Genomic DNA, 17391 nt, shown 5'->3' on the forward strand with positions numbered 1-17391 from the left:
ATGAAGTATGTTATGAGTGTTTGTTATAATTTTCCTTCAAGGGGGAGCTCAAAATGGACTAACCGACGATGGCATCAATCACATACTCCTGCATATTGCTGATAAAAGCAAAGGGCGGAAAAGGGGGTCATTGACCGACAGGACATCTGCTAATATAACTTGTCGGGTATGCTAACTCTAGCTCTGTACCGACTGACACAGGTGGATTCCCTGGACAGCTCCCTTTGTGTCTAGCCTTGGCCGTCTGTACGTGGAACGTGCATGCGGACCATACCAAATTATTCTCACTCTTTAAAACAACTTGCTGAATAGTGGTTCTCGAGTATAAAACGCTGTCAGCAGTTTTGGGATTGAAGCATACATATCAAGAGCCAATTGTACAAGTGCACGTCGACTGTAATCATCATGCACAATAACGTCACTAAACCATGTTAGCAGAACTTGCTTTCATCAATGTCCTTTTCGATCAATGTCTCTGATTAACAATTGACAGAAAATCGTATTTTTGCGTCTTGGAAGCAAGCCATGAACCTGGGGGTAAAATGTGTCAGTAACTATAATGTACATGAAGGCCTGGTAAATCAGACTAAGTCGTATTGGCCTCATCTTTTCAAAATAGCAATTGTGCCCAAACTAACAGGACAGGTCACCTGGGAGTACTGATTTGGTCGGCTGGGGCGCGTGTGACTATGAAATGCCGTCCATTAGAGGACTCCCTCAGCACGGAGGTCTTCACAATGCTGCCAACAAGTGTACTCAGATGCGGAACACGGTTGCCTGCAGCTGAAGAAATGGTTGGAAACATCCCAAGTGTCTGGGTAAACAGGCCTTTTTCAGACACAACAGGACACTGGCACCGCAGATAAGCAAGTGAAAAATTGGAGTGCTTCTAGTTCGTTTAAACAGACGTTTTGCTGTTTTAGAAACTTCGAATCCGTTGGCCATTGTCACGCTTGGAGGTGATTGTTAATTTCAACATATCAAGACTTTCAAAGTCAGGAACGGTACGATGGTCAATTCAGTACTACAGTTGATTCATATTAGGCACGGTTTTCATGACGGTGAAGAGTACATTGCGACTGAGATTACCCTTAAACCTAGGACTACGCCTTAGCAATTACTAGTATTGTCTACATTCGTCTCGAAATCATGTCGGAATGTTAATGTGTTGAGTAGGTGCGTGTTATTTTGAACTCATCGACGTTAAGAATTGCCATTGGGACACTCAATGCTGCTCCAGATATGTTACGCGATCGTTCAACAAGCAATAATGGCGGGAAGTTTTATTCTACGTCACAGTACACACATACTTCTGTGTCATCAAATATTCTCTAATAGAAAATATTGGAAAATATTGGCTACTATCTGAATATAAATCTTTTCTACTATACAATTGTAATTCTTAAAATGGTCCCATAGTGATTATATTCTACGAAATTCATACTGTCCTTGTAAAGGGCGTTATCGATGGAGATCTCAAACATCATATCCTGCGTATGACGTCACAGGACTACAAGTTCGTATAGTCCAATGACGTCACTTGTACCAAGAGCGTTAATGTCACGCCAGTGCACAAGGCGTTACCGACTTCCGTCACTTATTACAGTCGTACGTGTTTTTTCATGGTTATTGCATAACATGATAATATGAGTCAGTGCATTGTATTCAAACACGTCAGTGTACGACATGTACAGACATGTTACAACACTGCAAAAACACCTACTAACAGAAAGGGCAATACAGGTATAACATATAAGGATAGAGCTTTAGTGAACTCTAAACATTTGTAAGTGTTTAAAGTTTTGATAAGGCCCCTTTATTTCATACTTTCGTCCTGAAACAGTCGATACCAACTTTAAGATATTTCTGTAACGTCACAGTTCTTCCTAGTCGAGTCGCAGGCTTTAGTATCTCGAGATCAACAGGCCATCTTTGTAGGGATGAAATATTGCACTGAAATACAGCTTTTAACATTCATATCCATCATAAATAGTCATTAGTCCGATGTAACCATAAAAAGCCTTGTCGGTTGGCTGGCTAATTAAGAATTACGACTGGAAAATAATTTTCTACACTGTAGCCTGGGTGGTGCTTGTCTGATTACGGTTGCTGGTAAGACATCCTGATTAGAGGTGCGGCCTGAAACCGCTTGACTTATGACTGTGTGTAAAGGTCCTTAATCTTGATAAGTACGGTCATGATCACGCTAGGCATAAGCCCTGTCGCGTCATGAAAACGTCATGCTCCCTGCGGGATCGTCATAAGCCTTGTCTGATCATGACCACGTTAGCCCGCGCCACGGGAGTGAGGTCCCGCCACACGGCAGGTTGGAGGAAGTCCATCCTCAGCATGTCCTGCAGTGTGAACATGACCAGTCCGGTCGATTCGTCTGCCTCCGGCTGGCCGCCCGCCTGGTAGCGCGCCTGGACCTCCGCCGCTGTCAGACTGCACCTGCCAGGGTGAAAACCAAAAGGCGTGATGCATTTGACTATGATGCAGTACAGGGGTAGTGTCGCATGTATTTTTCTCAACAATCTACATGTACATGCATTTGACCATGGTCAACGTTCTCAACGAGTTTTTTATTGTCGCTTTAACCGTATTCAAAAATTCTCCAAATAGAAGAATCTGTGCATTAAGCGGAAAAATGGAATCCTATTCATAGCTTACCTGACAATAAATTCCACGCTGGGCCGCCCGCCCGACTTATGGTTCCCGTTTACACCCAACAGACGGGGTTCACTGAGGAAGGACTCGGGAATGTTTATCTGCAATGGAACGGCAAAGGTTTTTATAGCAACGTAAATTGCTCGGAAGGTAAGTTCGGACGAAGCGACAGTATCCTAGGAACCTTTAAAATTTCACTATGAATACTAGTGGGTGACAGGTCATTTGCGTTGCCTTCTGCTACTCTCCAAGCAGAGGTTCAACTCCGGCTAGTCTTCGACGCTATTTTATGCGTTTTTGTCGACAAGCTTGGTTACATAAAGAAAACGCCTAAAATCGTGTCAAAATCCAGCCGGAACCGAACCTCTGCTTGGAGAGTACAAAGCTCGTCCTTCGAAGTGTTCGGTGACCCGACAAAGAACAGCCCGAGTAATGAATGTAAAGCATTCCTGACAAACAGGATTTCGTCTGTCTCATACAGTCTGACAAAGGACTGCATATAAAGGCGACTATAATTATGGTCTTTTTCCTAAATTGCCAGTAAAAAGAATGGCTTCTGTAATGTTCTGTGTCGAAACCAGGACAGGGAATATAACTAATCATCAAGTCGCCTCCCAAACTTAGGGGCATGTAACAGAACAATTCCCGCTGTGTTTCACAACACAACACAGGTGACACAACACAACACAACACAACACAACAGGGCTATTTCTACAAATACTCAAACGGAGCAGAGGCCAACAGAGGTCACTCACCTCGTCACGGATTTCATTGATGACGGACTCGAACAGCTCGTCCAACACAGCATCGTTCGTGAACTCGTCCGTGCCGCACCTTTTGGCCACTTCCTGTTGGTAATCACGATTCTTATTGTTAAACATGAAAGGTGTGGTGTGGTCTCTCTCTCTCTCTATACATATATACATATTGTCTTACACTACCAGGCGACACGCTAAGCAATCATATATAAGTAAATCACGAAAAACACGAATCCACACGACATGTTTACCTTGGGTTCGGCATGTCCGCCCGGGCGGTCCAGCTGCCCCGGCCCTTCTGACACCCAGCTACTCCGCCGCATCAGCACCACCTGGTCGTCACTGGTGATGATCATAGACCCCACCCCCACGGGCTGGGACAGGTAGGCGTGGGGGTCCCCGCAACTCTGTCGTCCTTTCTGCATCAAATAGGCGGCGTCCCTGCTCATGTTCGTGCCCATAAAGTCACGATAGTCCGTCAGACCAATGCGGAATGTCACAAGGTTGTTCCCGTCCTCATCTCTCTCCAACATGTCCACGGACTGCATGCGGAACTTGGACCCGTTGAACAAGCGGGGGTTGTTCCGTTTGTGGTCCTCCCAGAAGCGGGCGATGTTGGGCTCGGAGGAGGGCTCCACCTTCCTGCCGTACTTTTCGCTGGAGAAGTCGACCCTGACCCGGGACTTTGGAAGGCCATCACGTGCACCGCAGGAGAGGAACATGAAGAAGTCATCCTCGTAATAAGTCGTTCCTTTCGTTCCGTTTGGCGCGGAGGCTGATGTCATTCTGCATACTGAAACAAATAGAATTCTCTTTAAATAACATTTTAAGCAGCTTAATGTTTTCCTGCGCGTGCCGAAGGTTTACCCAAATCGCAGTCATTTAAAGTTTTGTCCTTGAAATCGTCTTAGTTTTGACATTCTTTCGGGACCAAATATCCCGAGTAGACAATACTGGAAAGCATGTTCCTTGCACTAGATTGAAGTGCAGTATACTTGCCGGTAGACGATAGACAGTACAAAGAAGCAAGCCAGCTTCGATAAAAATCACGTTCTTCTAGAAGATAAGAAAACTCAGTCATCTTTATCGAGTAAAAAAATACCTACTTACAACCTGTTACATCATTGAACCAATTCTTAATCAAAGAGCTTCTCCTTGGTTATAATAAGCGGCTTAATTGGGAACAAACCTGGCAGTTTCCCGCCACTGGATCGTCTCCGTCCTGCCATCATGACTACAGGGGTACACATTTGCCTACACTCAACTTGAACTGTACTGGTTTCCTCACAAACGATCGGTTCCTTAGCAGCAGTTGTAGCTACCGCAGTACACAGTTAACACTCAAAGGATCCGTCACCAAATGACCTCCGCCCACTATGTACACCACCCAATATACGGACAATGACGCAAGTCGGTAATTATGCCAGCATTAGCGTCAAAACCACCAGACCAAAGGAGAGGCGCCCACACCAGACAGGTTCGGAGAATGTCAGACAAAGCGAGTTCCGCCAACAAGGATCTCGTCGCATTGAACGCAAATTCTATTCCGTTCTTGTCACAACAGTACAAAATGTTTCCCCAGAGCCGTGTTTTGTAAAAAGTCAGTTGTATTTCTTACGCACTAATTATCCCTGATCAACAGGTCTCCCTGCTAATTACCGTGAAATGTGTACGTAGTTTTCGCTTCGTGGAATTCAGACAGGTAAATAGTTACATCAGTGGATACCAACAATGACGTAACCCTGCGTGTGTTGACATCCAGTGAACCATTACGAAGGTGAGTTGAGTCAGGCAGGGCACTACCGGATATTAACCACAAGGTGTGGGTCACAGACTGTTAATCTGGGAAACAAAATATCCTTTGTACTACTAGCAGATTTAAAATGCCACTGACCTTTAAACAATGGATATATGCTGCATCAATTCGTGGAAAGTCGGAATTACAGATAAATCTTTAATGTTCAGGTGCGTCATTCTTCGTTCATGAAATCCCAAGACACTGTACATCATAGACACGCCTAGGTTTGTACAAGGCCCTTACTTCGACACAAAGTATGTAAATAAAGACACGGTGAGGTTGAGACGGAGACAGAACAAAACATTTGCTGATAAGCTTGAGCTGCTTTCCTTCTACTGACATGTAAGAGTGATCGTTCCTTTCTAATCAAACCACATGATACATCTGTTGTTGTTGATTTAAGGCTCTTTAAACTAATGAAACATAATCGACACATGTGACGTTTCAGTGAATCGACAAAGGGTTTCACCCCCTACCTCCCCTCCCATGATCCACAAAAACTGTCAAGGACAGTTACCCCGACCAATGCTATCCTCTGCGTCACCCGTGCGACTGAAGAGTTGGCATTTTGCCTCAGGCTTCCAAACTACGTGCCAGCCTGCAAGTCGTGAGACACACGGCGTCATACTGGACCGCAGTGAGACATGTTATGCTTAATCTTGGGCAATGTATAAACCCCGGAAGTCCCGGCAGACAAAATGTTCAACAAAAACAGTTTGGAGTGGTTGAGTAAATCCTATAACGTTACCTTCAGAAGGAAAAGTACACGCGGTATGGAAGCAGCAGAATATCTCGTTTTCGTCTGATCACTGATAAGAGGCCAACTCGTCTCTTTGAACGTTAAACTAACACATGCATCTCTGTCAATACTTTATTAGTATTTTTCAGAAACCAAAATCAGCGAGTGTCTGTGTTGATTTTTTAGCTACGCACGGTAGTCGAACAGTCAAGTGTACAACTTACTGTGGCTTAAGGTTTCCTCCCTGGCTAAATTGGCTTTTTGACTTTCCATTGTTTTCGGGCAAAACAATTTTCCGTCAGGAGTCATATCACACTGCACACAATCGTACCTTTTTCATACAGGGTCATTGACTCATTCACGTATCACCTCAAGCATGAACTTGTAGGAAAGTACTGGGATATGTACTGTACAAAACATTGTTTTCAACTGAGCAAACTGGGATTGCATGTTTGAATCAAAGCCATAAACCAAACTTTATTGACTGTTTGAAAGAATTGCTGACCATCCAACTGGGGAACAGATTGACAAGGGTATGACTACATGGGTGTGGAACCACATTACCTTATGTGCACACAAAAACACACTTAAGCTGTAACAAACATCGTGACCAGTCCGGGTCAGGGCACCTTTAGGATGGGTGTTTTACTTCTGTGATCATGATAGCATTACTCCCCTTGTGAGGTCATCACAAGTCTGAGCATGGTAGCAATCTTGGTACATCTTTGGTGTACTTTGTACATCATCATACTTCCCGTTTGATCATGATAGTGAGATCATCAGAAGTTCTGTTTGATGACAATGACATTATGCACTTTGTGCATTGTCTGAGGCCCTGTCTGGTAGTCATGGTACTTGGTAGCATTATGCACTTTCACCAGTACATCTGAAGTCCTGTACGTGATGGCCTTCCTTTGGAATAGGTTGTGCTGAGTAAAATGCCAGTTGCATGTCTCAGGCACTGAGCAGATTTGACTAACAGATCTCCATTGAATTATTTTGATGTGTACAAAGTTCAATCATGGGGTTCTGATTAATCACATCAGTAGATTCCTACAATGAAGTTATGTTTCTTACAGAAATCTTACTGAGCAATGTTCAAACCTGGCAGACAGAATGTACTTTTTAAGAGTAAAACTCTGGGCTGTAGCTGCAGTAGGCTTACATTTGTGTGACAATCTGAAAGGGGCTAACTTGTCTCTTGAGAATATTTACTGGTATTTATCTGAACATATTTTGCATAAACACATCTGATCAAGAATCAGTGTCCACCTTTAGCCACAGGTATGGCAACAAACCAGTTGATGGTCTCTAAGTTATTGCAACTCAAAACAGAGCTTAAACTAACTTAAAGGCATGAAGCAAATACATGTATCACACACAGACACACTGCTCACAAACAGGGACATGTCATTCACACCAGTCACACTGCACTTTAAGATTGCTCTCTGAAAATTGTTTCACACTGGAAAAATAAGTCTGTAGAATAAATCAGTCTAATAAACGTTACGATCAAAGATAGAACCTAGTTGATCAAAACAAACACTGATCAAACTGTCAGTAAACTTATACTACATGTACTTTCATTCAAGGCTCAAAGCAGAGTTTATTGATCTTACGTCATTGCTCATTGCATGAAACGGCAGAAAACCAGTGCAAAGTAGCTTCATGCCGACCAGGTCAAATATACATGTAGCTCTGCAGGCAGATATGGCAAGATCTCATTTTGCTAAGAAACATCATCAATATCGACAAGGAGGTTTTATCAAGATAAAATCTTTTATGTCATGCCTGGGCCTGATACGGGTGTTCCAGACCGTGTGATAACTATCGGGATCACATAGGGTTCGGGAGTGTTATCACACAGGCTTTCATAGAATATTTCGAATGCATTTCGAGCGCGCCGGTTGCGCGCCGTCGGAAATTCGAATACCGGATTCGGAGATTAGAATCAATGTTGTTGCAGTTTTGTGTTCGAGGACACAAAACTCCCTCAACTTCTGGCGCATTCCGCATTGAAATGTGTGTTTTCTTTGGTGGGTATGACCAAGGTATGACATAAATAAAATACAACACGTTGTATTCCGCATCACCCTCGGTCCCAGCCCTCCCGCGGGTCAGATCGCCCTCCGGCCTATGGGCGATCCGACCCACGGTCGGGCTGGTACCTCGGGTGATACGGAATACCCCGTGTTGTATCCTATATATACATGTATATATCAACTATACCCTAATACATGTATCACCATGGCTATTGACAGGAACATCTTATTGACAGCAAAAGGACAGGCAGTCCAGAAACACAGGATCATCCTCAGGGATAGGGATCACGAGGTGTCATTCACAAGATTATCAAAGGCTGTAGGGTATGCTCTGATTGGTCTCATTCATTGGTTTCTGGTTGGTTCCTAACAATCCCTGTCAATAGTGCAAGAAAAAGTCCTGTTGACAGGGACATCCTGTCAATAGTCATATTGCAAGAGTCTTATTGACAGGAACGTCCTGTCAAACTGCCTCGGGATAAAAGTATCTACTGAGTTGGACCAACTTAACTTTACTTCGTAAGTTAGTTACTCGAGTGGTAACTTCACGTTTAAACGTAACGTTTTTGCCTCGAACGCCTTTGAAGTGTTGTCCCGTTCTTCAAATCAAACCACCGCTTACCTTACACGCATTTTTGCCTGAAGCAAGTCTTCTAAATTCTAATGTTAGTACGGGTACATAATCCATATACTTACATAATCGTAATTTACGTTGGTTACGCTTGGTATCAACGTGTCTGGTCAGTGTGTTTGCAAACTTTGCATGGTTCCGGAAGTAATGGTTGGGAGGTCAAAGGTTGTACGCAAAGCATAGTGGGAGGTTCTGTCCCGCACCATCGACTAATCTTCATTTTGATTGGTTAAAATTGAGACATTCTACCAATACTCACCGCTGATTGGCTAATACTGAAGAGCTTCTGAACACATTTCTCCTTGACGACCATCAAAACAACCGTGCGTCGAACAGCAGCATTCATTTGATTCAAGAAGAAAACAGAGGACAGGACTGCATAACAGTACACACAACGACTAAACATGGACTCGGAAGATCTTATCCAGTACGTGGACTTCGTGGCCAGTAGTGGCGTCGTCCTGAGCTCCGAGCAGAAGGCGGCCCTGCAAACATCTCTTGTTATCATGAAGGTGGGCAAAATGTAGTCTCCAAGCAGACCTACGGGTTGGCAAAGACCGTATCCAACAGGCAGAAGGAGTTTTCATAGCCAACCCAAGATTGCACTATAAGCTCCTTCTTCCAGTTGGATACGGTCTTTGCAATCTATTGGGTCTGGTTGGAGACTAAGCAAAATGCCGTATTGGCGCTACGTTTAATCACCCCGACCAATCGAATCTGGACATTCCTCCAGAATTGGTACATTCCTCGACTTTCAAGCGGACATTTCTCTAGGAAAGCGGACGGTCCTCCAGTTGTAAGCGTACATTCCTCTGGAATTGGTACGTTTCTCTGGGAAAGCGGACACTTCGTGGACACCCCCACCGGCCTGTGGAATCGGCGGTTGACCCGACAAATCGTTTCCTAGTTCAGCTAAATCACAACATCTGGACTTCTGAGCCGTGCAGTGAGATGGCAAATACTATCAGCTCGGAAGGTAAGCATAGTTTTTGATTGAAAACTGAGGCACGCTGGAGATGAAAGTGACCGCGCGGCGGACGATCACTTCTGTACAAGGTTTTAATGGCGGCCTGTTGCACGCCCGACAAACAAAACAACGAGTTTTAGCCTGAATATCCGAGTGATTGTCAAGATACAAGGCTCCACTGCCTAGCACATGTTTATGAGAGAAGTTTATACCAAGATGTTAGTCATACTTATCGGATATTTCTTGTCAAATGACCGCGATGTACACAGAATGTCCGATATCACCGCCACACATATGTGTACGCGGCAGGACAGGGGAGCCTTGTCTCGACAAGCATACGGGCGGAAGCCGTGTCTCGACAAGCATACGGACATGTAGCCGCGTTGTACAAGAAATACCATATATCGACGACTAGAATTGTGACAAAATCTTCTCATAGATACATGTGCTAGGCAGTGGAGCCTTATATCTTGACAATCACTCGGATATTCAGGCTAAAACTCGTTGTTTTGTTTGTCGGGCGTGCAACAGGCCGCCATTAAAACCTTGTACAGAAGTGATCGTCCGCCGCGCGGTCACTTTCATCTCCAACGTGCCTCAGTTTTAAATAAAAAACTATGCTTACCTTCCGAGCTGATAGTATTTGCCATCTCACTGCACGGCTCAGAAGTCCAGATGTTGTGATTTAGCTGAACTAGGAAACGATTTGTCGGGTCAACCGCCGATTCCACAGGCCGGTGGGGGTGTCCACGAAGTGTCCGCTTTCCCAGAGAAACGTACCAATTCCAGAGGAATGTACGCTTACAACTGGAGGACCGTCCGCTTTCCTAGAGAAATGTCCGCTTGAAAGTCGAGGAATGTCCGCTTTTCTGGAGGAATGTACCAATTCTGGAGGAATGTCCAGATTCGATTGGTCGGGGTGTTAATACATGCATCTGCCTAGTGCTAGTAGTAGAAGTAGTTTGGAGAGACTGGGAGGAATAGTTATATTCCTGAGGAGGGGAACGAAGTGTTCCAGATCGTCACTCAGAATTTGTTATCAGAAATAGGTCGAATGGAAATTGCAAGTTACAACAGTTTTAACGTTATACTCAAAGTGCTTAGTATTTTTCTTTCTTTCTTGTTCCAGAACCACTACAAGTTCCACCGGGTTTACCTGTGGGGGAAGATCCTGGGTATCAAGGATGACTACTTCATCGCACAAGGTGTTTCACGGGACGAGATGGCAGAAAGGAAAACCTTGTACAGGTGAGATTTATCAAAAAATACAGGTAGATCACACGTGGTGAAATGTACCGACAGTCCTTGGTCACACTTCAGTTCTTGGGTCACAATGTTATTGCATTTCAATCCATCACCTTATCCTATTTCATTTCTTTATTCTCTGCAGACCTTAAGATACACCTCAGAGAAGTTAAGATAGCAATATCCAATATTATCATCATGATTAAAAAAACATAACCTACCTGTACAAACGGATCTACTCTGCTCTACTCTACTCTACTCACCATGCCCTGTTGGAAACAAATGCCATACAAAACGAGAACAAACCGTATATGTTGTACAGACAGCAACAGACAGAACATTTCTCAGTTATAAAAAGTTATATCTCCTCTCCTCAGCCTTGACTGTGTGCAGTGGAATCTACTGCCTCCAGCGACGAAGGCCATGCGGGATCACACGTCTGTTGTGAAGGGACGGTTCACAGGAGATCCGTCCTATGAGTATGAGCACACTGAGATCAGGAAAATTGGGGAGGGGGAGGATGCTACAGAGGAGGAGCATACAGTGAGTACACATTGACATGTAGCATTCAGATGTGCATAGGATAGCTGGCCACACCACACAATTGAAGAGAAAACATATTGTTAATCAGTGCTTTTGTGAGCCATGACTTCAAATTAAAGTACATCTTTACATTCATTACTGTTATATATATAGTATGATAAACAATGATTATGTGAAATATGTTAAAGCTTTAAAATGTTGCAAGTAATCGTTTTAAAGCTTTAAAATGGTGACATAATGACATTGGTGTGGCTCTCTCAACCTCAGATCCAAGTGAAGGAGGAGGATCGTCTGACCTCTGTCATTGCCACCATTGATGAGGAGGTGGCCATTGCACCACGGGGGGCCTTCATCAAGACGCCTCATGGGGAAGTCATCCGGAACCGCAGCTTTGAAGGTAGGTTGGCAGCACTGCGCATATTTTACAAGATGGACCTTTTGACATCCACTCAAACTCCTTGGTGGCAAACTTGTCCATCTCTGGCCAGCTAACTCCTCCGGAAAACAAAGGGGGTTGAAATAAGATTGGCAAACTGTTCACCTTATTCTGGCCAGTTTTTACCTTTTTCTAACCAACAAAGGAGTCTGGTGGAGATGACTTGGAAATCAGAAACTGGTATTCATTAACTCAATGCAAGAAACCTACTTGGTTACTGATCTGAAAAATTTGGTGAAAAAACTGCAATGCAACTTTGTGCCAATGTTATACTAGTGCTGAGTTTACTTTTGCCTGTTACATTTCTACTTCATGTATATATGAAGGAAACGCACAGTTTCTGAACCCTACTTGTCCTTGCACAGGTCTGTCTGTGTCAGAAGCAGGGAAGCTCAACTCATACTTCCACCTGCGTGAGCCTCTGAAGCTAAAGGAGAAGACGCTGCTGGAGAAGGCTGATCTCGACCCATCCATCGACTTCCTGGACTCTATTGAAGAGGACATTCCCAAAGGAGGTAGGGAAAATTTTATTTTATTTTTGAAGAGGAGAATGCAATAAGATATTACAGTATAATCTTTCATTCCAATAAACACAGTCTATCTCTGTTTATCCAATTTTTGCTCAATATACCAACTCACCATTAAGTCTGATGTATTTATTATTGTTGCATTTGTTGAAGTAATTGCTTGCTGAAGGAAAACAGTAAGAAATAACTTTTTTGTAGCTAAATTACAATAGATTCTATCAGTTGCAGATAGAATTGTTAGAAATTTTTTGAAAATACTATTTTTTGTCCCCAGGCTCCTGGAGTGTGCAGTTTGAGCGTGGCAGTGGGCTGGTGGCCCTGCGCAGCCTGGTGTGGCTTGGTTACACGTTCTTCCATGTTCCTGGCACACTCAAGTTCGGCGCAATGTATATTGGGAATGGCGAGAAGAATAACGACCTACCATTTATGTTGTAACTTTGCATAGTAGGATGATTACAAAGGACAAAACTATTTAGAGGACTTTTATTCCTGTTGTATATAAAAGTGGCACAGAGTTATAAATACTCATCTTTTAGAAAGTTGTCACAGGCTGCTTGTCATTTGATGTTTACATGCAGCATCTAATCTGCACCACTTTGTTAGCCACATTTTGGCAAAATCCCTGTAATAATCATAGGCGTACCCATCAAAGTGTATTGACCAGAACTAGGGTCATCTGGTACCTTGGGAAGATTTCACTCTATTGGAACCTATTATGTAGTTGGCATCTTTCTTGGAAAAAGTTGTACATTCCACAGGTTTATAAAATGTGAAACAATTCTTAAAGTAAACTTGCATACTTGTACTTTTTACTGTTTAAATGATGATGGAAAAACAGCAGCTTTTTAATACATTCTTAAACTCTCTGTCTATATAAGGTTGAATTCTATACTGTTGAACGGGGTGTGATGAATTTCTTTGTATGAAACAGGAACTGTAAATAAAATATTTCTTCACTGTTCATATCTACACAGCAATCCTTCACTTCATACGAACTATGGCACATTGCTAATTCCAGATAACCCTATTGGTACAGACCATTAAATTGTAGTGAGGTTGACTGAGGCAGAAGACACCTACTGTAGCAGGACCATTCAAGCATTCATAGAAGCAACAGTCAAAGTGAAGCACACAATGATTTCCAGATATTACAGGCCAGATTTATTAATCAAAAAGCCAATGGGCTATGTACATTGTATATGCTTGAGCAGAAGGTAACAGTTGTGTTAATGTGGATGGAGGGGGCCACAGTCATATCTCATCTCTACCTTGCAAGTTATCAACAGCACACCACACTATTGAAGGGCCCTTAACTCCTACCATTGTGAGAAACAATACATTTCTTTAGTTTATTGCTTCCATACTACATGCATGTAGTACTTATTACTTCCTAAAAACAGAACTATAACTCTGACATCTTATAAAGCTGTCCACCATCACCAGTCTTTAGTGGACAGTAACGGTTTCTTGGTGAATCTCTTCCTCCTGGGTCCTTGGTAGTACTGTTCATAAGCAAACTCTTCCTTGTGTGTCAAGTCCATGGTCACACCCATAAAATCTATCTCCAGCTCAAATGGGCCGTTGATCTTGTCCCCCAGGGTGATGCCAATAGTGTTGATTCTGTCCTTAGGTACAGGACACTGGGCATCCTGCACACGCCCCTTGCTTGTCAGGAAGAACTTAGAAAAGGGGATCTATTGAAAAAAAGTAACACATTAAGACAGACTTACACCCTGAATTTGTCTGATATTCCTCAATAAAGCCATACCAACATTATTTTATTAGTGACTTATAAGCTATGAAGTTACAGAATGCACCTATGTAAAATATGATGGCAAAGGCCTTGATTGTATTTATGACTAGTAACTGACAATACTAAAGGTGTATGTGTGCATGCAATGACCTTTCTCAATACACAAATCCATGTACAATGATTTCCTATCATCACCTTTAATACAAGTGTATTTGTATTTTGAAGTGTCAATGCTTACATGTATATCCTGCCAGTGTGGCCCTCCTCTTGTGAAGAAGAAGTAGCACCACAAGTCGTCCCATTGGGAAGAGAAGTAGCCTTCTGCTGCCATGGTGATCATGTAGGACCTCCCGTCACCACGAATACGCAGGTTCAGCACGTTGAAAGGCGAGAAATCCATCTGACTTCTTCTGTTGAAGGCAGCCTGCCGAGCACAATCAAAACTGTTACACTGACTTATAGAGATTTAGCTAAACTTTGATCATGAGAAATTACATCTCTGATACCCTTCAAATGACAATCATGCTTGGTTGACCACTGATGTTGTATTCCGTGTGGCTTTATTCTTCTTATAGTTATACAGTAGTTTCTTCCCCTGTTTTGTCTTGTTTACAGTGGCACATCGGTCAGCAAGTTTCCTTGCTGTTTCTGTAGCAGGCTATATTTTTACAAGGATGGACTGCTAGCTCTTCCCCTTAATGTGCTCGAGGCACCTCCTCAAACATGGGACCCCCCATTTTACTTCCCTTCTGAAAGATGGATGCAGACCCGACCGAGATGTCCCAGGATTTGAACTACGGTCTCCCAGTTACCAACTTATTGGAACCAAGAACTGTGAGGCTGCTACCAGTTGAGCTACAGGGATATCCCTTCTTGTTTACAGGGTCAAAATGAGATGTATCACAATGGTTGAATGTTAAAGAGGTTGAAGACCCTGCATACCTGTTGCTGTTTGGACCGCATGGCTGCATACCCAGAGTATCGTGTTACTCCATCTTTGGGCACTTCTAGGTTTGTAACACCATGGAAGAACGCAGTGTTGTTCTCAGAGAGGGTCAGATGTGCTTCACTCTTGCCCCCCATCTCCTTGTCTGATGCCACCATCCACTGAGCAAAAGATCAGAAAACAAGTTAGTCAGACAATTGAGCTAATGTAGGCAACCAATTCAAAATGACGTTTTATAAATCTTTTAATGCAAGAAATTTGGATTATTACGTAATACTTTTAGGGGTTTTAACCATTTAAGTAGTCTTTTAATCAGTTTCTAAGACCCCGTTCACACTCATTTTTTACAATCGCGATTGAAGTATAATCGCGATTGAATCGATCCGATCGCGATTGATTTTTTCAGTGTGAACGCTCCCGATCGCGATTGGATCGATCCGATCGCGATTGTTTCTGATCCACCTCCGGAGGTAGTTTGGGGAGGATCAATCGCGATCGGATCCAATCCAATCCTACCAAATTTTGAGTGTGAACGCAACTACAATTCATTCCATCGCGATCAGCGTGTATTTCGGCTTGTTCCGGGGTGGGAATCACCAATCGTCGCTTCGTTCACGCTCCCAGATTGTCCTGCCTACAGCTCTTGCCGTGTTCATTACCTGTATTACAGCTAGGCTAATATACAAAAGCCTTTGTCGTTCACGCCTTCACGCGATCAAAGCCCGCCGATTGCCTTCCCTTCCACGGCTACAGAACATTCTCCAAAAGTTGGTGGACTCCCGCCATTTTGTAGCAAGCGACGCCGAACCGTTGACCTCAACCTATGACCTCAAATAATAAGCGTGCCTCAATCGTGCTTCAATCGCGATCGGATCACGGCGCACTTTAATCCACTTGGCGAAAAGCAGTGTGAATGCAAACGTTTCTTTGCGTTCAATCGCGATCGGATCGAACAATCGCGATTATACTTCAATCGCAATTGAAAAAAATGAGTGTGAACGGGGTCAAAGTCATACTGATAGTACAAAGCTCAACCTTGCTCAAAAGAATTCTAAACAGAGCACAATGCTGTACTCTGTCACCTCACCTGGTCTATATCTTCTGGACCTCTGAACTTCCAGAGGACGCGTGAGTCCTCAAACATCAACTGCTCCAGGTCATCTCTCTTCATGAATGTCCACGTCTCATTTGCGTATTTCCTCACCTCATTGATAGTATCCCCTGGGGGTACAAATACAAGAGATGGTAGCAGATGCAGATTCCTATTTAGTTCAGTTGATTATTTCTTACCACTTACCAGATACTAGTATACAATACTTTAAGGATACCGGCATATATAGAATACAACACGGGGTATTCCGTATCACCCTCGGTACCAGCCCGACCGCGGGTCGGATCGCCCGACAGCCGTAGTCAATTACCTGCACTCTAATTTACTTGTCGTGCAGACCAAGGAGGTTATATAGATATATAACCTCCTTGAGCAGACCAACTCTCTATGGGTATAACGTTACCACACTACTTTCTGGAAGGGTTGCTTACCTGTAACCTTAATGCTGCAGTATCTCAAAATACGGCTAGGGGGCTCAAAATCACCATGTTTCTTCTGGACCTCAATAACCACCCACATGCCCTTGTTCATACAAACCCATCAAAAGGGTCTTGAGTTATAGGTGACAACACACTTATATAATGGTTGTGATAATACTTGTACAACCAAAAACAATACTGTTGTTGAAGATGAATCTCCTTCCCGGAGGTAACAAAGAGCCAGAGACAGCAAACGTAGTCCTTCACTGATACGAAGGACATTATATACGCACCGTTTCAACACCATACTTTTTGCAGTAAATTCTCATTTTAGTCTTTTTTGTTGCACGTCGTCAAAAGTTCAAGGTCTTGGTTTGAAACAAATACCCCCCCCCCCTTCCTATTAGACAACTCAATAATTTGGTTTCTTACTTGCAGGCCTGAAGAACTCGGCGACCTTTGTCCTGAATCCCTTGGGTCGCGCGGCAGTTTGTGCCCCATCCACTTCTTGTTTCGCCTCCGTGCGTGCCCCGTCAGTGCCTAGCGGGTCGGCCCGCTGGTGTCTCGGGCCATCATGCCTCCAGCACCGCCCGCAAACTCTCACCCCCAGAGCCAACTGCGGGCTTCGTAATGTCCTTATTGTCATCATCTTGGACCTTGAATTTTCGGAGATATCCTTGGTAAAAACACTGCGCTTCTGGGTTGTTTACAGAAGCCAGGAAAAGGGCCCAAAACTCACAAAATTAAGCCTGACACGCGCGAACATGGATTCTCCTCTAAATCAACCTTTGACCTGACAGTGGAACGAG

At 43.6% G+C, this 17391-nt stretch overlaps 3 protein-coding genes across 4 annotated transcripts; 1 reads left to right on the forward strand and 2 right to left on the reverse strand.

Moving 5' to 3' along the window:
* Window positions 1-1268: 1268 nt before the first annotated feature.
* Window positions 1269-8798, reverse strand: LOC136433209 (uridine diphosphate glucose pyrophosphatase NUDT22-like). 2 transcript variants are annotated; one of them, XM_066425160.1, is made up of 5 exons: window positions 8701-8798; window positions 3677-4218; window positions 3423-3515; window positions 2671-2768; window positions 1269-2451 (listed from the first exon to the last, which is right to left on the reverse strand). In XM_066425160.1, the coding sequence occupies exons 2-5, from the start codon at window positions 4208-4210 to the stop codon at window positions 2259-2261; spliced, it is 918 nt and encodes a 305-aa protein (XP_066281257.1). In that variant the 5' UTR covers window positions 4211-4218; window positions 8701-8798; the 3' UTR covers window positions 1269-2258. The 2 variants fall into 2 exon arrangements, with proteins under 2 accessions (XP_066281257.1, XP_066281256.1); XM_066425159.1 differs by lacking the exon at window positions 8701-8798 and adding an exon at window positions 4615-5638.
* Window positions 8799-8926: 128 nt separating this feature from the next.
* On the forward strand, window positions 8927-13313 carry LOC136433213 (radial spoke head protein 9 homolog). The gene is made up of 6 exons (XM_066425164.1): window positions 8927-9147; window positions 10732-10850; window positions 11225-11390; window positions 11658-11787; window positions 12192-12341; window positions 12628-13313. Exons 1-6 carry the CDS (start codon window positions 9040-9042, stop codon window positions 12786-12788), a joined length of 834 nt encoding a protein of 277 aa, XP_066281261.1. The 5' UTR covers window positions 8927-9039; the 3' UTR covers window positions 12789-13313.
* Window positions 13314-13491: 178 nt separating this feature from the next.
* Window positions 13492-17382, reverse strand: LOC136433210 (complex I intermediate-associated protein 30, mitochondrial-like). The gene is made up of 5 exons (XM_066425161.1): window positions 17015-17382; window positions 16140-16273; window positions 15049-15213; window positions 14345-14530; window positions 13492-14047 (listed from the first exon to the last, which is right to left on the reverse strand). The coding sequence occupies exons 1-5, from the start codon at window positions 17229-17231 to the stop codon at window positions 13790-13792; spliced, it is 960 nt and encodes a 319-aa protein (XP_066281258.1). The 5' UTR covers window positions 17232-17382; the 3' UTR covers window positions 13492-13789.
* Window positions 17383-17391: the final 9 nt, after the last annotated feature.

This window comes from Branchiostoma lanceolatum, chromosome 4 (genome assembly GCF_035083965.1).
Source record: "Branchiostoma lanceolatum isolate klBraLanc5 chromosome 4, klBraLanc5.hap2, whole genome shotgun sequence".
NCBI lineage: Eukaryota > Metazoa > Chordata > Leptocardii > Amphioxiformes > Branchiostomatidae > Branchiostoma > Branchiostoma lanceolatum.